The sequence below is a fragment of the Accipiter gentilis genome, chromosome Z, assembly GCF_929443795.1.
Source record: "Accipiter gentilis chromosome Z, bAccGen1.1, whole genome shotgun sequence".
Taxonomy (NCBI): Eukaryota; Metazoa; Chordata; class Aves; order Accipitriformes; family Accipitridae; genus Astur; species Astur gentilis.
This window is the reverse complement of record NC_064919.1, coordinates 11,030,748-11,052,089: the sequence shown is the minus strand read 5'-3', so window position 1 is coordinate 11,052,089 and position 21,342 is coordinate 11,030,748. Positions and strand designations below refer to the sequence as shown.

The 21,342-nt window shown below is 44.2% G+C and overlaps 1 protein-coding gene across 3 annotated transcripts; it reads left to right on the top strand.

Annotated features, from left to right (window-relative positions):
• The first annotated feature begins 208 nt into the window (after window positions 1-208).
• RNF20 (ring finger protein 20) lies at window positions 209-20,260 on the top strand. Of its 3 annotated transcripts, none has more exons than XM_049796129.1 (21): window positions 209-274; window positions 2,698-2,758; window positions 3,007-3,177; window positions 3,312-3,479; window positions 3,594-3,741; window positions 3,892-4,074; window positions 5,304-5,422; window positions 8,413-8,559; window positions 8,748-8,825; window positions 9,139-9,258; window positions 10,534-10,713; window positions 10,909-11,044; window positions 11,729-11,850; window positions 12,182-12,579; window positions 13,169-13,286; window positions 14,874-15,023; window positions 15,986-16,198; window positions 17,274-17,399; window positions 18,472-18,612; window positions 18,970-19,071; window positions 19,290-20,260. In XM_049796129.1, the coding sequence occupies exons 3-21, from the start codon at window positions 3,049-3,051 to the stop codon at window positions 19,464-19,466; spliced, it is 2,955 nt and encodes a 984-aa protein (XP_049652086.1). In that variant the 5' UTR covers window positions 209-274; window positions 2,698-2,758; window positions 3,007-3,048; the 3' UTR covers window positions 19,467-20,260. The 3 variants fall into 3 exon arrangements, with proteins under 3 accessions (XP_049652086.1, XP_049652084.1, XP_049652085.1); XM_049796128.1 differs by lacking the exon at window positions 209-274 and adding an exon at window positions 526-2,318; XM_049796127.1 differs by lacking the exon at window positions 2,698-2,758 and having other exon boundaries at window positions 210-274.
• The last annotated feature ends 1,082 nt before the right edge of the window (window positions 20,261-21,342 follow it).

Below are 21,342 nucleotides of genomic sequence, written 5' to 3'. Positions count from 1 at the left end.
TCTCTTGTGCGGGTAAGGGCGCTGGCGTCAGGCGCCTCCGCGGCACCATGGCAACGGCGGCCATGTCGAGCGAGGGCAAGCGGCGGGGCCAGGAGCGTCCATGACGGGTGAGGGCGAAATGGCCGCCAGAAGGGGCGACTACCCAGCGCGCCGGCGCTGCGTGACGTCTGCTCAGCCACGCACGGGATTGGACCGCTGACGGCAGCGACTTCCGGTGGGGCGAAGGAAGGCGGCGGCGGCGGCGGCGGCGGACGGTTTTGGGGCCCTTATGGGGGTCTGTGGGGGCGCCGGGCCGGGTGTTTGGGGAGGGTGCTGGCCGGGCAGTGGGGGTGCGGGGGAAGGGAGAGGGATTGGGGGGGAGGCAGTGTACACCCGTGGAGAAAGGGATGGGCCTAAGGGGGAGTAGGTGTGGCGCTGTCATGGGGAGCAGCGGCCGGTGTGGGGCTGCCCGGAGGTGCCCGGGGAGCGGTGCTGGAGGGCCCGGAGGTGCGCAGTAACGGTGTCCATCTGCGGGCGCGGGCGGTGGTTGGTGGGGTGGGAGGCTCCCTGCTGTGTGTGGGATCAGTGACAGGAACGTGGGGGTCCCCACCGGGCGTGGAAGGCAGGAAAAGGTATTGGGGCACGTCCCTGAGTGTTTGTGGGCCTCAGTGGCATGGCTGCCTGTATGTGCTTGGGGACTCTGTGGCGATTTGGAGTGGTCTTATTGCTCTGTGTGGAGAGGAGTCCCTGGTGGGCGATGTGGAGCTTTATGTACCCTGTGTGGGGTGGTATCTCTGCGGGCCATCTTTGGGATTTGAATGGGTGGCCACAACAGGTTTTGGGGGAGCTCCAAGGGGCTGTGGATTGTATGAACAGGAAATGAAAGCGTAGAGAGTGGCTGGTCTGTGCAGGAAGCTGAATGGTGAGCTTTGGCAGGTTTCTTGACTACAGGTGCCACGAGCATGTTAAAAGGGCTCAAACGTGGTTGGTGGGCATAGGTTGTAGATGAGTGGCTAAGTATTGGGCCTGGGGAAGTTTGATCTCTGCAGGTGATTGGTGGTGGTCAGAATGGATGACTTTTGGCCAGTAGTAGGTGTGGGGAGTGTCAGGTGGAGGTGTATTTTGGTCTCTGTGTAAGAGGATTTTAATCATAAGAGGGGGATTAAGGCGAAGCTGAGTCCACGATAGGAGAGGACGGTCAGTCTTTGGTGAGTTTGTGTGATGTGTCTGCGGAGACAAGATTGTGACTAGCCTGGGACTGAGGGTAAGGTTGAGTTCCTCAAGGAAAGAGAAGGTCTGTGGTCTTGAAAACTTAGTGGGTCAGGCCCTGGCGTACAGTATGTGAGGAAGTGAGTAGTGGGGAGGGCGGGAGCTAGAGCTGTGAGGGATGGTGTCAGGAGGCAATGGAAGAAATATCCTTTCCATGGACAAAAAAACTGTGAAAGGCAGTAGTCACAGGTGGCTCGCTGGACTCATAAGTAGCAGATGTTTTTAAATGACAGCTGTTCCCCCCACCCCCTCCAATGGCCTAGTCATTCTAGCTAAAATCAATGGCCACTGAATTCCGTTGCTCAAAGGAGGAAAACGGTTAAGTGGAAGTTGTCTTTGTTTATTTTTAAATTTTCAGATGTATTTAATACTTATGTTGAAAGACAGGTTACAGGAACACTATATGTGTTTTTTCAGCAAATCATTTAGAAATAATCTTTATATTATATTGCATATGGTCAAGGGCAATGCCCAGCAAAAATACTTGTTAAATGATAAGATTTGGCAAAGCAGTGTACCAGCTTAATCCTAAAAATACATTAGCCTTATTACTTTCAGTAGAACTGCTCAAGTAAAGCAAATACGTAAGAATTGGCAAGTTCGGTTTGTAACCCTTAGTTTAACTGTAAATGCCATTATAGATTTAAACTGAAAAATAGAAAACTTACTCGTATGGTCTGCATTTAATTTACTTCTGGGTTTCATTTAGTTTGGAGTTAGAGATCTGTGGATTAAGTTGGCACAGCATCAGTGAATATGGGAGAAGAATGCTGCTTACATGTACTGAAGATCTAATTGTTTTTGTTTTCCATCACTAGCTGTTATATTTGTTTTGTAAACGCTTTAAGGAGGTATTTGTTATTTTGCTAAATAATATTTTAGGGAACTGCAAGAAATACTGTTCAAACGTAAGAAAAAACTGTTTTAATGCTGAGAGTCATGAAGTACTGGGATGGGTTGCTCAGTGACATTGCCGAGTTTCTGTCTCTGGAGTCACTCAAAAGCTGAATAGACGAGGCCCTTGGCAACCTGTGGTGGCTGACCCTGCTTTATTCAGGAGCACTGAGGAGGTGACCTTCAGAGATCCCTTCCAGCCTCAACTATTTTGTGATTCTGTAACTAGTAGTCCAGAGCTTTTCAGATTGCACTAGCTTGGGGATAAATACTCTTCAAAAAATGTCTGTGTCTCTCCTGATACACAGCAAGACTCTTCAAATGGGTCTTTACAAACCTTGGCTCTGAATTGCTGTTCAGTTCTATAGGATTTGTAAGATCTCTATATAAGCTCTTACAGGGCTCATCTTCAAGATGTTGTTGCCCTTGGCTTTAACTGATTTTGAATGTTGATACAATAAGAACAGTTTGGTTGATATGAAGTGAACTGGTGCCAGATACACACAGTCTCAGTTGCTTGTTAAAGTCTAACCCAGATCATTTTTGTTAATACAGAGAGAGGTCAAAAAAGCAGAGACTGAACCCACATGAAGATTTTTTTCCAGAGTGTGATCAGGTACAGTGCTTCCATTTTAACGTTACAGAGCAGTGGATTGTTTTCTCATCAACTTGCTATTTGCAGTGCTAATCCTAGCGGTGTCTTTTAAGACATAATGTTTGACCAGTATTTTTCAAAACCTTTTGAGTTACATGGTCTGTACTGTATGGAGCATCTTGTTACCATGATGGATCAGTATGTTAAAAAACATAAATTGAGTTGATTGCGTTTGCTGGGGTTTTTTAATAGTGTTCTTTAATGTTCAGGAAGAACTTAGAGAAAGCAGAAGTCTATATGCTTCAGCCACCATGTCTGGAATTGGTAATAAACGGGCAGCTGGAGAGCCTGGCCCTTCTGCACCTCCAGAGAAGAAGGCAGGGGTTGAAGATTCAGGGACCACAGTGGAGACCATTAAGCTCGGTGGCGTTTCTTCAACGGTATGTCTTCCTTGCACACCCACACTCCACCTCTTGCTTTTTTTCATCTGGAAACAAAAGTATCTCTCTGATCTATGTATAAGCGCAGTGATCTGGCTTGTGTGCAATGTGCCCTGACTTGTACCTCTGCACAGGAGGAGATGGACATCCGGACCCTACAGACCAAGAACCGGAAACTAGCAGAGATGCTGGACCAGCGGCAAGCCATTGAAGATGAGCTACGGGAGCACATTGAGAAGCTGGAGCGTCGGCAGGCCACCGACGATGCCTCTCTGCTGATTATCAATCGATACTGGAATCAGGTTAGTAACATGCTCTTTTATTTTACATATGCTGTTCTCTTGTCTCTTCTTTTCCACTACACTCCTTTTATTCATATCCATTCTTTGTCTTGTCTTTCCTGTCCTATCACTCAGTTTGATGAAAATATCCGCATCATCCTTAAACGCTTCGACCTAGACCAAGGTCTTGGAGACCTTTTGTCTGAAAGAAAAGCGCTGGTCGTACCAGAACCTGAACCAGACTCGGACAGTAATCAGGAGCGCAAAGATGAGAGGGAACGAGGTGAGGCACCTGCTTGGGGCCAGTGGAAAAGATGGATTTCAGTTGTGGACAATGTTGATGTCCCTTTCTAAAGGGTGACAGATTATGAAGACTAGTGATATGTTCCTTGCAAAAGGACATTTATTTTTTTGCACCTCTTTCTGTTCCCAGGTGAAGGACTGGAGCCGGCGTTCTCCTTCCTAGCCACTCTAGCCAGCAGCACTAGTGAAGAGATAGAATCTCAGCTGCAGGAGCGTGTAGAGTCCTCCCGCCGTGCGGTTGCCCAGATTGTGACAATGTACGACAAGCTGCAGGAGAAAGTGGATGTGCTGTCCCACAAGCTGAATAGTGGAGGTATGACCAAGGTGGCTGATCCCTGGCTGATACTCAAGAATCCTCACCTATCCCCAGCTTAGACACGATTCTGCATTGTAAGCGTTAAGGCCTAGTCCTTCTCATGCTCATTTATTTTCCAAAATAAATTAGCTTAGCTTTCCAAACTCTCAATAATCACAACCTCTAATAAAGACTAGTACTGTACGCTAGAAGTGTATTACAGCTGCCTCTAAATTTGAATGCTGAGAACTCTGCTTAGTGTGTTGGGCTAAGGAAAGGCTTGCTCTGCCAGTAGTGTGTTCATGCACCTCAGAAGTTACAGATTACAGCTGAATCTTGTCACCCAGCTGTCCTCAGCTACTGTGTAAAAGGCTTCATGCTTACAAGTGAAGAAGTGAAATCAGTATTGCAAACTGATGTTGGAGTCCTTCTCACTTGCAGTTTAGTAAAAGAAGTGGGAATAACCAGGACCTCAGTTTCCCCATAGTTTTGAGCAAAAAGGTAGCCTTCTAATGTCTTGGTATGCCTAGTGTAGCTGTCAGTTTTGAACACAAAGCAGAGTTCTGCAGAAGAAAGCCGAATGACTAGCTTCTGAAAATTAATGTAGCAGATTCAGTTTACATTCAGATGACTCTCTGAAAAACTTCATTAGCTTAAGGTTAGAATTTTAATCTTTGATGAAAATTCAGGTGAAATATCAACTCATCCTTGGTTTGCCTTCTGTTGAGAGTGTTCTGTATGCTCTGATCAAGGAGCTCGGGCAAGTCTAGCATTAGCGTGGTGAAGCATTACTGTCCTTAGCTGGCAGTCTTAAGCTCTGTAGTAGCATTGGCATTAGTGCAATGTGAGCCTGTACTCAGTTGCTCTAGTTGTCATCTGGTATGTTAGCTCAAGCCACCTGTTTTAGCCGGTTTATGCATGAATTTGATCTGCATTAGGGTTACAAGGGCATGTTCTGTCTTGCTGATACTGACACAATTTGAATGATCTCTGACATTAGGGGATGGTAACTGACAGAAATGTGTAGTATGTTAAACTGCAGAGCCTTTTGCTTAGTGAATACAAGTCAAAGCTCTGTGTGGCTGGAGATCAGACCCTTGGGAGCCACCTGGTGGAGAGATACAGTAGGCAGAAGTTAAAACCAGAAATTTCCTTTTCTGTTTTCTTTTTTCTCTCTTTGCTGTTTAAGAATTAAAAACAATCTTCCTTGATTTCTGTTAATTTCCTTTTCTTTATGCATCTTTCAGATATTTCATTGATGGAAGAAGCAGTCCTGGAGCTTAACACCTACCTCTCCCATGAAAATGGACGGCTGCAGGAGCTCGCTGATGTTCTTCAGGAGAAGCACCGAATCATGTCTCAGGAGGTATAAAAAGGAGAGAGAAAGAAATCTGCTTTGGGGTTTAGGCAGATAACTGAACCATAGCTTTAATCCTTTCACTGCATTGCCTCCAGTTGCTCTCGCAACTGCTGCTGCTTGGGTAAGTCCCGACACCATTTCCACCGCAACAAGAACATATTGCTTCCTGTCTGACTTCTCTGTATAGTCAATTTGCCAAGTCTTCCAGAGTCGTTTCCCATCTTGTAGGTAGAGAGGGGGTTCTTGTAAGGGATGTTTTTCTAGCCGGGTCAGCACTGACTACAAGCCGAAATGATCGTATTACACAATTCCAGAGTAACAGGCCAACCTCTGCCACTGGCTCTTTGAAAAGATCTTTAACCCCTGAATGACTACACTTCACATGTAACCACTCTAACAAGTGTCTTCTTCAGCTTCTGCTGCCATTGTAGCTCAGTGAATTAAAGAGTCTATCTGATTATTCCAGATGTGTGCTGGGTGATTACCCCCTTGGTGTGCGGCTACCCATCCCACCAAGAAGGTTCCCCAGTTGGCGATATTCAGAATCTCCTCTACAACAGCTATGCCATTATGGTTGGCAGCATCTGTTCAGAGTGCTGATATCTGAGCACCTGTATCTACATCTGGGAGTGGGTTTCATCTAATTGCTCTCTTAATACTCTTTCCCACTCCAGAGCCTCAGTCAAAGCAGTGTGTAGTCTCTGGTTAGTCACTCACTCAGTGGTGAGTTGGTTGGAGAGGCTCCTTATCTCATTTTCCAATTGCTCCTGCAAAGCTTTCAACAAGTCTTTAAGGGATTTAGTCATCTTCTCTTCTGCTTGTCGGGCCACGCATTTGTTCTGTTTTGCTGCCATCAAAGTGGCTCCTAAAACTGCCCAAACCAACACTTTCCCTTTTCCTTGCTTCAACCTTCGTTCTTTAGCCAAGACGAGAATTTTGTCTGCTACAGCTTGCGGATCATGTCAGTTGTTACGGGCCCAAGTCATACCAAGGGGGGAGGGTCAAACATTGTAGCTCTCTAATCCCTTTAGGAGAGGGGTACAGTCTACAGTCTGACCTCCCAGGGAGGCCATAAAGAACACACAAGTACAGGGACCAGATGCTTTCAGTAGTCCTCTGAGGACTATCTCTACAGTGGGATCTCCCGTGGAGACTGCAAAGAAATCCGATCAAGTTCCCGGAGGACTGTCTCTATACTCGGACCTCCCTGGGAGACCACAACAAAATCAGATTACTAATTCCTCTGAGGACTATTTCCCCTTGTGTATGGCTCCTCTCAGAGAGGAGCCACAGTAAGGACCTGGTCCCAGTAATCGCTTTAGCAACACCGAGGGAATCCTGCCGACTACGCCAAAAAATGTCACGACCCAGACTGGATAGACCAGGGAGTTGTGTTTAATTTTAAATTCCCTCAGGCTAAATTAAGGTGAAACACCACCAAACGATTAGTTAAAGCTTTTATTTATGACAGAAGCAAACTGAACTGGGGAGGCGTGATAGTAGGTGGCAGGGTTTCTCACAACAGGAATTGGCATAAGACTACTTCTGTAAACTGTGTAACCCAGGGTAACCATATACATCAATTCAGGGAAGAAAAGGAGATCCCTCCTGTTAGGTTCAGAGCAGACCCCCTTGCTTTCTAGACTCCTCCTCAGAGAAGGGCCCAGGGGCGGCTGGATCTGCTCTTAGTCTCAGACTTGGTCAGTGGTTTATGTCTTGAAACATGAGGTGTAGGGATTGTGGGAAAGGAAAAGGAAGGAGAGAAGACAGGGAGAGAAAAAGGAAGAGAGAAAGATTTCACCGGTCCTGGGTCCAGCGTTGGTTCAGTCAGCCAAGGGGTCCAGTTCTGGTGAGCTTGCGCACCTGGGACTTCAGTTTGTTTCCCTTGTCATCCTTGCCCCTCCTTCAGGCGGGCACCCGAACTCCTCAGGTTAATGAGCAGTTTGTTTGTGGAGTAACTTCTCCTTCCCTGCAGACATGGCCATTGTTTGATCTTTGTATCAGAAGAGCTTATCAGAACAGGGAGCTGTGCACCCTCCAGCACACCCTCCCCCTCCTGTTGCTGATGTCTGAGCTGATGGGCTTTTCACCTTGGTTCCTTGCTGTGCAGGGTTTGTCTTTAAGCAGAACTTGCCCCACCACAATGTTTGAGACATTAACTCTTTCAGTTTCTCAGAGGTCCTTCCTAGAATAGTTTGTGGTTACCATAGTTTGGAGAGCAGGCTGTTGCCTTGGAGGGGGACAGGAGCAACAAGGTTTGAAAGTTCCCTTTTGAACAAAGGCTATGGAACAGGTTTTTGTGGAGAACTGTATGTAGTTTTTCTGTGATTTGGGTTGATTTGCTTGTTACATCACAGAAAGAAAAAGTATAGCCAAACCAGTGAGTTGAATGGTTGTAATTTTAAAAGAAAACAAAAGCAAGAGGAAGTGGTAAGGTGATGCTAACGTGGTTGTGTAAACATCTGAGACACTTGACATAACATCCCTATAATTTCAGATTCCTTGGTTTCGCTGGGTCACGTATGAAAGTGTAACAACATTAATTGCAAGATGATCCCAGTCATTAAGGGATTCATGTTTGGCGGTATTTGCTTCAGAGGTTTCAGTTCCTTTAAAAACTGTGTAAACACTGGCCTTGCTCAGTGTTAGACCATCAAGCACTTCAGTGATCTGTAGAGTAGATGAACATACGAATTGAAAAGATTTTAAAAAAAAAAGGCTTTGAATAAGCTGAGGTTGTTGCCTCTGTACTCTGCCAGTTATTACCAGCTTGTTGCTCTTTTTCCATTTTCTGTTTTGTCTTATCATTACTGTGTTGGGATTCAGCCAGTGTAAAATTCAGGGCAGTTCATGGAGTAGTCCGTCACCATAGTAAAAGATGGGCGGAAAGCATGTAAATCCAGGTTATGATGAATAAGAGAAAAATTAATTCTGAGAAGTCTTGGAAAATGTTGATTCTATTCAGTATGCTGGCTGAAACACTGTTTTGATTGCAGTTCTCCAAGCTGCAGGAGAGAGTGGAGACAGCAGAATCTCGTGTGTCTGTTTTGGAGACTATGATTGATGACCTTCAGTGGGATATTGACAAGATACGTAAGAGAGAGCAGAGACTCAACCGGCACTTAGCGGATGTTCTGGAACGAGTAAGTCCCATCCTCTTTGCTAGGAAACCAGAGAAATGGGTGTAGTTTTGAGATGTGTGACATCATCTTATGGTACTTGGCTGTGAGAAGTGAGAATCTATAGTGTGCCATCTTTGGTCTTGAATATGCTGTATCAGCAGTCTTGGCATTTAGTTGGGAATTGATGAAATCTGTTGCCTTTTTTGCAGGTAAATTCCAAAGGCTACAAAGTGTATGGAGCTGGGAGCAGCCTCTATGGGGGCACAATCACCATAAATGCCCGCAAGGTAATGTCAGGAGCTTGGTTGTGGGTAAGGGGAAGAATAAAGTCAAGGAAAGCTTTTGTGTAGGGCTACAGATTGGAACAGAATTCAGATACCTGCTTTGCCACAAATCTGGGTGACTCTGGGCAAGCCATTTTGTCTGTGTGCAAGTTTTCTACTTACAAAACAGACCTGATGGAAGTAGACTTTGTCTCACTTGGTGATGTTACCTGACTATTAAATCTGTAATTTCTGTTACTGTATAAACAGTTGCTTAATTAGTACCCTCTGTAGATAACATTAACAATAGGATTTATGAGCAGTTTCTTCCGAATAGTTTGAGGAGATGAATGCAGAGCTGGAAGAGAACAAAGAGCTTGCTGGGAATCGCCTCAGTGAGTTGGAGGAACTACGCCAGGATCTTGAGGAAGTAACAACACAGAATGAAAAACTCAAGGTGAGACATTTGTACCTGTTTGAGGATGAGGGTGGAGCTGTTGGTTCCCCTCTGCCTTGCTGTACTGTGTCTCTTGAAAACCTCATTAATATTATTCTATTCTGTATTTCCTCTTTATCTGGATTATATTTTGTACAGGGTACAATTCAGCAAGTTTGTGGGACTTAAACTTGCAGTTCAGTGCATTGGTGACATCATGTGGTCATCATTGGAAGTTGTAGTGCTTTCTTATTTCCTGATTTCCATTCTGATCTATTTGGTACATTTTAATGATGTCTAGTTAAAAATAATTTCACGTCTTTACGAGTATTGACCCCTCTTCCACCTTCCCCGTGCAAGTGGAACCAAAGAACTGAAACAAGTCAGGGAACTTGTGTAGGAGAGCTAGGCTCTTGAAAGACTCGATGAACTTAAATCTTTCCCAGTGGGTAAAATGGATAGATAGGAAACAGTGTATGAGTTTCTTACATCTTAATGGTGGTAACACAGAAAGCTGTGAATCTAATGTGCGTAAAATTTAGATTATTCTCTATATCATATACTTAGTGATCAATAGATATGTTAGCCTGTTATGAGAAATGTCTGAGCTGATAACCTAAGTTTCAGAGATGAGATTCCAGAAACTGTCTTGAGGCACCTCTAAGTTCTGTTTATCCACATGAGTTTGTTTTGAGAGAAACGCTGTTTCGCTTACAACTTTCCTTTTCTCTTAAGTAACATTAAGCTGTATGTGTGTACATATGTGTCTGTTTCACTGCTGGTAGTCATAGTCATTTGCTAACTTTTTTTGTAAGGGAAGTTCAGATTCTGTGTTTCTGCTTTCTCTCAATTCTCTTCCTTTCAGTCATTCTGTCTCTTACTGGTAGAAAGCTAACATGATGCCTACTTGCTCATGTATTTTCTCTAGTTTTCTACTATACTTTTCTATATGTCCATCTTTATTTAGGTGATTACAGTTTTACAGTAAATCCACTGAAAAGGTGTATCATATTTTCCAAGCTTGTATCTTTGAGAGGAGCTATTGCAGAAGCTGAGAATCAAAAACTCTTGTCATGTGACTATGCAAGAGAAACAGCCTAGTGCATACAGAGAATGTATAGACTTTTTTAATGGATACTGAAGCATATCACTTGCATCTACTTCACAGCAATGCTATCAAAGTTCTACTTTTGTCTTTGCTTGTGGCAGCTTGATTCACTGTTCACCTTGCAAAACAGATGTCAAAAACAAGGAGATAATTTTTCTTTCTGTGGCATTTTCTGGTGTCCTGACTAGGTTGAGCTGCGACGAGCAGTGGAAGAGGCTGTGAAGGAGACCCCAGAATATCGCTGCATGCAGTCCCAATTTTCTGTTTTGTATAATGAGAGTCTCCAGCTGAAGGCACATCTTGATGAGGCCCGCACTCTGCTTCATGGCACCCGCACCACACACCAGCGCCAAGTGGAACTAATCGAGGTAGCACCTCTGCTCCATCAGACTAGGGAACAGTGTCATCCCATTGACCATCACTGCTGGGTCTGGGTGGCTCTGGGAATCTGCAGGAAATGTATCTTCCTGGCAATAATTCATCTGTTCTGGTACCTCATGTTGATTAGGTGAGAGATACTGCAGGGTCACAGCACCAACTTCTGTCCCTTTCTTACTCCTCAGAGGGACGAGGTCAGCCTTCACAAGAAACTACGCACAGAAGTGATTCAGCTAGAGGACACCCTGGCACAAGTCCGCAAAGAATATGAGATGTTGAGGATAGAGTTTGAACAGACGCTTGCTGCCAATGAACAAGCAGGTAGGGAGTTTTTCTGTTGTGCTTAAAAAGAAACAAATGCCCCCTCTCCCCACCCCCACCTCCCCAATGCCCATTAGAGATTGCATTGCATTAAAACACCTGGTTTGATTCTTTGTTATTGATAAATACTTGTTCTGGCAGGTCTTTATCTCAAAAAAACAAAGCTTTTCACTTGTTTTATGGGAGGCCAGTTCCATGTTATCTGAATTCCTTTTAGATGTTGCACTATACATATATTTTGCTAATAATTTGGTTCGTGACAGAGTATTTTGCATTATTAAAAATTACTTTGGGGTGGGTTAATTTACAAGTCTGGAATGACAACCTGGATAGGCCACCAGTAATTTTCAAATTTCATCAGAGGAAATTAAGAAGTTATTTCTAAAGTAGCATTTAAATCATAGAGATTTTTTTGTAGCATGACACAGTTCCCTTACGAATGTGGGGAAGAAGTAGGGTTAAGGGGAAATTAGGACTGGGAATTTGCAAGGACTTACGGTTGCATGTAAAAATCATGACATTTTTCTGCAAATGTGTTGCGTTGCTCTGTTGTTCAGCAGAATGATAATAATCTTATTTTGGTTCTTTGTCATTGTCACTTAGCTGGTTCTCCATCTCCATGAAAGTCCTTGCAGAAGGTTGGCAAAAGTGTGGTTTGTTACAGTTGTGTTTCTGTTTTTGTAGGCCCAATTAATCGGGAGATGCGTCATCTCATCAGCAGCCTTCAAAATCACAACCACCAGCTGAAGGGAGAGGTGTTAAGATACAAGCGCAAACTGAGAGAGGCCCAATCTGACTTGAGCAAGGTATCAGAGCAGGAAATGCCAGAAAAGAGCAGAAAGTGCTTAGGAGAAGTGGGAATGGTGTCATCCTTGCCTGCAATATCAGCTTTTGTGTTACGGTGTGCAGGATGGCATGTAATTTTTGATGGAGTTCTACACTCTGTTGCTTCCACTTGCCAAATGAATGGTCTTCCTTTGTAGCTGTATAGTGCTCCATGAAAAGTAGTAGCAATTATGGAGGGGGCATGCAAGCATGGATCTGGGAAGACCAGGGAAGGGGGTTAAGGTAGATTTCTGGCTAAGTACTGAATGGTTTGTCTTCTACTGTGTCTTCTTTCTTGGTATTCCACAATAGATCCGCTCGCGCAGTGGTAGTGCTCTCTTACAGTCCCAGTCCAGCACTGAAGACACAAAGGAGGAACCTCCAGAGATCAAGCAGGAACCTGATGATCCTTCTGCCCAAGTGACTGCCCCCAAGCCTGCTTCTGAAGATGTTAATGAAATGAAGGCCAGGCGAGATGAAGAGGAACGGGAACGAGAGAGACGTGAGAGGGAGAGGGAACGAGAGAAGGAAAGGGAAAAAGAGAGAGAGAGAGAGAAAGAGAAGGAAAAGGAAAAGGAACGAGAGCGGGAAAAGCAAAAGCAGAAGGAATCTGAGAAAGAGAGAGAGTCCAAAGAGAAGGAGAAAGGGAAGCATGAAGATGGAAGAAAGAAGGAGGCTGAAGTGATCAAGCAGCTGAAGGCTGAGCTCAAGTAAGAGTTGTCCCTCCCTTTCCTGCTTGAGTAGTACCCAAACTGCGGTGTTTGTGTGAGATGACTTGTAGCTTGCTCTTGTGAGATTAGCTTCACTGAAGTGAGAGGTTTCTGGCACCCTCTATTCTGATTGTGATTTGGACAATGTAGTAACATTTCTCCTGTGGTAGCCTAAAGTATGAATTATCAAAACAGATAACTTCACAGTGTGGGTCAAACAATCTTTATTTGTTGTTGTCATAGCAATTGCATAAAGCTTTACAGCAGCAGGTTATTAATAAAGGGCACAGTATTCTTCCCTGTCTTGGATCCAGTACCAAAACAGAGATGAATAGTTTGTTGCTTACCATTAAGGTAGATGTTTCCTCCCCACCCCACTTCTCTTGGTTTTTCAACCCACATGTTTCTTTCAGCCTCCAGCCTTTACTCCTTGGCTATTTTACGTTACCAGGGTAAGATGAGCCAAGGACAACTCCATGTGCATGCCATGTGGGAGATGGAGAGAGTATTGCTCTGACTCTCATGCTGGATATGTAACAGCATAGCTTTCCTGCTGTCTTCTCACAGTTGTCTATCTCTCTGTCTCCAGGAAGGCCCAGGAGAGCCAGAAGGAGATGAAACTGTTGCTAGATATGTACCGCTCTGCCCCCAAAGAGCAGAGAGACAAAGTGCAGCTGATGGCAGCTGAGAAGAAGGCAAAAGCTGAGGTAAATATAATTTCTCTTCTCTTTTTATCTTTAGCAAGTTCTCTTCGGGTACTCTGCACATGAACTGTGATGGTTTTGTCTTCAAAATTGGAGATTGTTCTTCTTCTCATCTTTGTCACTTAGAAGAGAGATTGGAATGTTCTGGAAATGAACAGGGATATTTTGAGGTATCCTCCGCTGGGAAGGGATGATCCCTTTGCCGAGGCTGAAGGCCATGCCTGCCACTTTCTCAGTTGCAGATTCAACCAGTAGCGAAGCTGAGCACGTGTCCCAGAGACATACACACACAGAGGACACTGACACGCCAGTCAGACTGCCACAGACAAGGTGCTGCCTTCAACAGCATGTACATACAGGAGTCATAAAACGTAAGCATAGACAGACAAGTCCCCTTCTTCCTCTTCAGCTGGTAGAGATAGAACGTTGCTAGTGGAGGCACACACACACCAATCTCTAGGTTCACAAGCATACACACATTTGCAGATCTCTCAAGTATCAGCACGGCTTCTCTGTCTGTCTGGTACCCCTGTGATCCCAGGCCTTCTCACCTTCTTCACATACACGTCTCGCCTGTAGCTACAACTTATTCTATGCAGCACACATCCATATGGGGTAGAGAGTTAGATTACACAGAGATAGTTAAGAAAATATTTAATAAGAAGATACAAGAAGATAGGACAGTCTGTGGTGACCATGCACAGGGCTGAGCCAGACAAATGTGTACTGACTGCCCACATTTTACATGTGACTGGCTCCTTGTATACCCTTCTCTGTCTAACCCCAATTTGTTCATCCTTGCATGTCCCTCCTGGGTTTGTACAGCTCTGTCAATTCCCACAGCCCTCCCAGTCCAGGATCCACCCCTGCTTTAAAGTTTTATCAGTTGCAAAGTCCAGGTTGATCTTCCTGGAAGTTGTGCCTGTAGTTTCTTGGTAGCCTATCAGCTATTGTGAATGTGGAGGTTTGTTTCTTGTCTTTGTCTCCCTGTTTGTTTTGTCAGGTCTGTTTCTCTGTATATTTGTTTCTGTTTTTTTTTTCCTTTCCTGCTCCCCACCCCCTTAGTTTCCCAATTGACAGGGTCCACAGTTAGATAACCTTGCTGGAATAAACATTCTCACATGCTCTTGCCAATTAGTGTGACTGACCAGGTTTGGTTCTTATCACTGTCTCTCCCTTACCATTTGTCTGTCAGGTTTGTGCCTCTGTATGTTTTGTGTATGGCTTCTTCCTTTTCTTATCCCTTTTTGTATTGAAAAAGGTCCTTGACCAGACACCCTTAAAGGAGCAGATGCTCTCTGTCCACATAGCCTTACATACACAACTGCAAGAGACTAATGTTCCTACTCTGATAAAAGATGCCATGGCATTTTCAAAGGTTTTGAACTCAAGATCTGGGGCTTACAGCCCATCTTAATGGTTCATCTGCCAGTAATACACTGTTCTGTCAAGATGAGATGGGTTTTCTTTTCCCATGCTTTGAAGGCAGTTTCTCCAACATTTCAGAGAATTGTAGGGAAGACAGGCTCTTAACAAGGTTCAGGCCACATTCTTGTGTTTAGTGTCACTTCTGTTTTGTCCTTGCTGTAGCTGGAAGAACTGAGGCAGAGGGTGAAAGAATTGGAAGACAAGGAGAAGAAGGAGAGTAAAAAGATGGCTGATGAGGATGCCCTCCGCAAGATCCGAGCAGTGGAGGAACAAATTGAGTATTTACAGAAGAAACTAGCCATGGCTAAGCAGGTGAGAAGTTTCTGACAAGTTCTGTCTTGGCTGGAGTATCTGGGAAGGAACTGCCTTCAGGTTACAGCCAGGAAGATTACCTGAGAGAAGGAATTTCTGTCTCTGTATGTGCCAGAGATGTGAAGTTTGTCCCTGTTTATCGAAGGGGAAAAAACCTAACCAGTCAAAAAAACAATGACAATCAAAAAAACCCCACACCACCAGGGTGTCACAAAGCTCACAAAGCTTGTGGTGGGGAATGTTTAGTTGTTTGTGGCCTAGGTGAAGAGCACAGAGGAGAGACAGCTGGATCAGCCTTTAGGGCAGGAGGTTACAATTTCTTTTTTAAAAGTATTATCTGCACTGTTCGTATAATTAATATGGTGCATGGTACTGTGATGTATCTTCATCCACATAAAAGGGCTTAATCTAATGATAAGAGAGCAGGATCACCTCAGTAGGGGAGAGGTAGGCCAGTGATTTGACATGTAGTTTTTTAGAATTCAGATTCTTTTCCTTACAGTACAGAACTGTTCTATCTTGCCACTTACTCCTTTAATGTTGAAGTGGCCTAAGTGAGTTTAAGGGGTTTGGCAGCCTGTTAGGTGGAAGCTGTTGAGTTGTCCACATGCAGAATTCTTGGCCTAGTGTATATGACAGCTATTCAAGCTAGCTGCCTGAAGTTGGCAGTTGGTTTCTGTCCAGCTCTGGCAACGACTGTGTCACAGCTGATTTTGCCAGCAAACAAGCCACAATCTGTGAATGCTTGTGGAGATGACGATCTCTTTTCTACACCTAATGCAGGGCATCTCTGCTGTGGTGCAGACTTCTAGGGAGCTTTCTTTTCTGGTTGCAGGGAAGATACTGTTCTCTGATACTGAGACATCTTCCTTCAGCTGTGCTAGGTTTGGTGCCTCTAATATTCAGGGTCATTGTAGGGTGTACAGGAGACAGTTTTGCCAGAGCCTGTGATTCTTTTGCAGGAGGAGGAGGCCCTGCTGTCAGAAATGGATGTCACAGGCCAAGCCTTTGAAGACATGCAGGAGCAGAATATCCGCCTGATGCAGCAGCTGCGGGAGAAGGATGATGCCAACTTCAAGCTGATGTCAGAACGCATTAAGTCCAACCAGATCCACAAGCTGCTGAAAGAAGAGAAGGAGGAGCTGGCAGACCAAGTTTTGACACTGAAGACACAGGTAACGTGGGAAAAGGAGAGAGGACAACAGAAATAATGGGGGAAGGTGGGTTAGCTCTGGTAGGCAGCTAAGCTCCATGCAGCTGCTTGCTTGCTCCTGCACAGTGGGATGGGGGAGAGAATCAGAAGGGCAAAAGCGAGAAATAAAGACAGTTCAGTTGTTACAGGAAAGCTGTGTGGACAAACAAAGTGAAACAAGGAATTCATTCACTACTTCCCGTGGCAGGCAGGTGTTTAGCCATCTCCAGGAAAGCAGGGCTCCATCACGTGTAGTTTTACTTGGGAAGACAAACACTGTAACTCAGAACATCCCCCTGCTTCCTTCTTTCCACCAGCTTTTATTGCTGAGCACAGTGTCATATGGTCTGGAATATCCCTTTGGTCAGCTGGGGTCAACTGTCCCAGCTGTGTCCCGTCCTAGTTTCTTGTGCACCCTCAGCCTACTTTCTGGCGGGCAGCATGAAACACAGGTGGTCTTGATGCTGCATAAGTACTGTTCAGCAGTAGCTAAAACAGTAGTGTGTTATTGATACTGTTTTGGTCCCAAATCCAAAATATAACACCATGTGAGCTGCTATGAAGAGAATTAACTGTGTTGCTGCCAAAATCAGTATAGGAGGGAATGTTCCCCTAGTCAGCCTGGGTATGCTGCATCAGACTTCAAAGGGACTTGTCTTAGCAAGAAACAGAGACTGCTGCATGAGTATGAAATGTCCTACAGGTTCATTGCTGTGGAGAGCAGGAGGGAGAAGGAAAGTGGGAAGTCTTTTTCTTGTCATAATGGTACTTCTACATCCTTGGAACCAAGGTGGAACTGTTCACTGCCTTGCAGCAATTCTCTAAGCCACCTTCCAAAAAATAAGACGTCTTTGTTGCTGGTATTTGACTGCTAAGTTTTAAAGTGTTGGCTACAGCTCTTAGACTGCTGTTGTGTCTGTTCAGGGAGAAAAAGACAAGTTGAAGAGATACTCCTTGGTGATGGGGAGGTAGGGATAGTTTCAGCACGTAGCCTTAATGACAAGTGTGAGGACCTGGAGAGCATGCATTTCAGGCCTTCTGTATCTCCTCTCTACAAGGTGGATGCCCAACTGCAGGTTGTACGTAAGCTGGAGGAGAAGGAACACTTACTGCAAAGCAGTATTGGAACAGGAGAGAAAGAACTAGGTCTCCGAACACAGGCCCTGGAGATGAACAAACGCAAGGCGAGTGATTGCTTGATTTCCTCTTGGATTGTAAGATGGAGTTGTTGTTTTGTGGGAAGCATAGAAGGCTCGAAGTTCTCATTGGTGTTACAGAACCTGATATTCCTTGGTTTTGGACTAGTATACCAGAAGGCTCAGGAGTCCTGAAGAGAGTTCTGATTAAAGTATTGCAGACTGATGTTTCCTTTGGTAAGGAGGAGCAGGTCATAGGTGTTTCTGTGAAAGTCTGATTAGGAAGCTGAAGTAAGCTCCCTTTAAAAGGAAACCTATTGTGAAAGGAGAGGCAGCAGCCAGATGAAGTTAACTGGGGTCAAAGCTTTTAAAGGAAAGATGGGGTAAGTGAAAGGGAAATATGACTGATGAATGTTAAGAACTTGGACAAATGACTAAGATCAATAAAGTAGGTCTGTTATGAGTAAAACAAGACTTAAGTCTCATGGTTGATGCTGCCTTTGTTGTTAAATCTTTAGTAGAAATGCAGGAATGACACTAAAACAGACAGAAAGGAAAGCAGAAATACCACTGTGAAAAGGAGATCGGGAGGAATTCAGCACAATCACTTGTGCTTAATGTCACAATCTGTGGTATTGAGGGAACTTGGCTAAGATTCATTGGTGCAGGGACAGTTAGAAAATGATAGGAGAACTGGTGAAGAGAGAAAATAAAGACTTATCTTGCAGTTCCATCTAGTTCAGCTATAGAACTGCCTCTAAACAATATAGTAGAGAAGATGTAGAAGATGAAAATACTTGAACAAGAAGAGAGTTGTGTGGTCAGTGTTTTTCTAAGTGACATGCATTGCAGTACGACAGGGGTTGGCTGTACTGAAGAGGAATTTTGAAGCTAAATGATTAGAACTTGTTAATAATAAGATATTTTGCTGCTGAAGTAATGTGTAGGGAGTAATTCCAGTTATGCCATTTGGAAGTACCAAAATTAGATTGAAAAAATAGATCTCCAGCAGCCTGAGGAGTATTCTGTGAGCAGTCTTGGATTGCCAGGCAGAAGGACTAGAAATTACTAGAGCTCTTTTTCCATGTTTGGTACTTCTATACTGGTTCTCTTTTTTCAGGCCATGGATGCAGCTCAGCTTGCGGATGATCTGAAAGCCCAGCTAGAGCTGGCTCAGAAGAAGTTACATGACTTCCAGGATGAGATTGTGGAAAACAGAGTAACTAGAGAGAAAGAAATGTTCAACTTCAAAAGGGCTGAGGTATATACCTCATGCACAGTCCTTCAGTTATCTGTCTGCTTTGGTGTCTGTCTCCTTGTACATTGAGCTTGGAGTGGGTTTCAGCTACAGTGCTTTTTTGGGGGTCCAGTCTCAGTTTGATTTCAGCTTCATTGGGTCTTGGCTCTTTCGGGTTTTATCCACTGGTAACTGACAATACATGTGGCACCAGATGATAATGTAATCTGTTGTAAGTCTGTTGGACTATCGGGGATGAAAATATGGGTGGAGTGATTTAGCTAGGTGCACGGTTGGCCAGGTGTTAGTTATCTTTGGTCCCTGAAGAAGCTGTGGTGGAAAATACACTGCTCATTTATTTGGTCACTTGTTTTTATGCAGGAAGATATCTCTAGGTTACGCAGGAAGCTGGAGACCACCAAGAAGCCTGACATGGTTCCCAACTGTGATGAGATATTGATGGAAGAAATCAAGGATTACAAGGTGAGTAGCTGTCTCTACCAACTGCCCTCTTTAATTCTACTTCAGTCATGTTTTCAGTATTTGACATCTCCTGTATGTACTCTGGCATCGTAGCCTTATCTTGCATTGAAGAAACCACCTTCTCCTTATGAGGAATGGAAGGACCTTCATCTTCAGTCATCTTTTAACATACCTAGCACAATGCACTGGGCCCTCACTGTAATGTTTCTGTCTTGCAGGCCCGCCTGACCTGCCCATGCTGTAACATGCGCAAAAAGGATGCTGTGCTCACAAAGTGCTTTCATGTCTTCTGTTTTGAGTGTGTGAAAACACGCTATGACACCCGGCAGCGTAAGTGCCCCAAGTGCAATGCTGCCTTTGGTGCCAACGACTTCCATAGGATCTACATCGGTTGATTCTTTCCACTGGTGTCCTGAAAAGTTGCCGCTTATGCTGACCACCCAGCCTCCCTCACTTTCTGTGATTGTCACCTTTGGGGCAGTCAGTGCATCTGTCAGCTGATCTGTAGTCTCTTCTGGGAAGTGTGGTTAGGGTATGGAAAGAAATGGATTCTGGATCCTGGTTTCTTTCTTGTCCCTTTTCTTTTATTCTTGCCCTCGGTTTTTGTGGATTCTTTGTGCCTCAGAGGACATTGCCCATCCATCACTTTCACACTGCCAAGTTGGGAACATCTAACTGAAGTCCTGCCTTGATGGGATGGGAGCTGTCTCTGGTGCCGCAGAGATAAATGAGGGCTTTATCTGAGGAGTTTGCTTTGGATGTTAATTATTAAATCCCATCAAGGTATGTTAGTGTTTCTGAGAGTGAATAGTTTCCCAATTAAAGGGCCAAACCCCATATAAACAGGTGCATCTGTAGACTTCAGTGGAGTGACTCCTTAGACATTTTCCTTAGTCAGGGCAAGAATCTGTGAGGGGTGGTGCATTAGTAAACATCCTCCCTACCCCCAAAAGCAAATGCACATCTTAGTATCCAGAAGAGGAGGAGGATAAGACACTGGAGAATCTTTGAAAATAGCATTCCACTCATGAACCCTATTTGATACGGACATCTTCACCTAGGTTGAAGCATCGCCGTCATTGTCCTTAAGTTTCCAGAAGAGAATTTGTAAGGGTTACTTTGTTGCAACTTTGCCACAAAGATTAATCTTGTAATGCACAGAACCTAATAAAAGCTGTTGTCTGGGTTATTTTTCCGTTTTTCTTTCCTCTAGTAGTGTCTGTCTGTGCTCCTGTCCTTTGTCCAGTTACTGGAAACATTTTTGACAAGCTTTAAGTCTGTAAAGTAGAGATGAATTTCTTCCTTCCTCTGTTTTCAAAAAATCGTTAACTAAAACAACCTTTGTCCTTTTGGCTTTATCTTCACTACCTTATTCCTGGCACAACAGAAGGGCCAAGATGCTGGATTATTTATGCAGTCATTTTGTCATGGCCGCTGGGAATTTTGTGAAAGGACATGGCATAGGTTAGAGTCTCTATGCTCCCTGTAGTGCAAGGCTGTATTTGAAGTCTGCTCCTAAAATCACAACGCGAAGTCATTTATTTACAGCATTCCTTCATAGGGCATAGTGTTTTTCCTGTAAGCTTAATTTTCTTTGAAGGTACAACTGTCAGAGGTCTGTGTCCCTTCCCTGAATTATAAAATCTGTATTACCTCACTGTATTCACTGTAGGAAATAACAGAAACAATAGTAAAGTGAAGGCAGTTATCACAGACTGTCTTATAGTATGCGTTATTATTTTTATCTTTCTGAAAACATTCAGAAAATATGAATTAAACCTTGTAAATTATTATGAATCCTGAAAAGTGAAAAGGAACACATGACCCGATCTTTGTAAGGGAAAGCTGGGATGCTGAGAGTTTGTGATATGGCTTAAGTTCTGTTACAGCATGTGTAGAAGAAATGAGAGCAGAACCCTCTCTGCTTTCACTGGAGGATGCTTCCTGGATTGCAGTTTGTGACGTCAAGTTGGAGAAAGAACAGAATACTAATGCTGATGGTAGATTTTGTGGTACAAATGCTTTTTCATCAAAACCAGGACCTCGGTCACCAGCCAACATTGGACCTTCAAACAGCTTTGCTATAACAGCAGACTTCTTTTAACAGCTGTGAACAACAATCTGAATTAAACGGCCCTTGTAGAGGTGCAAAGCCCCTCTACACTTTCCCAGTCCTTAAGTCATATCACCTTTGTACTGAAAATTAAGCTTGAAACTTTGTGTATACTGTCAGTGTTGGGTTCACTGGTCGTGGTAGGAAGCAGGCTTGAA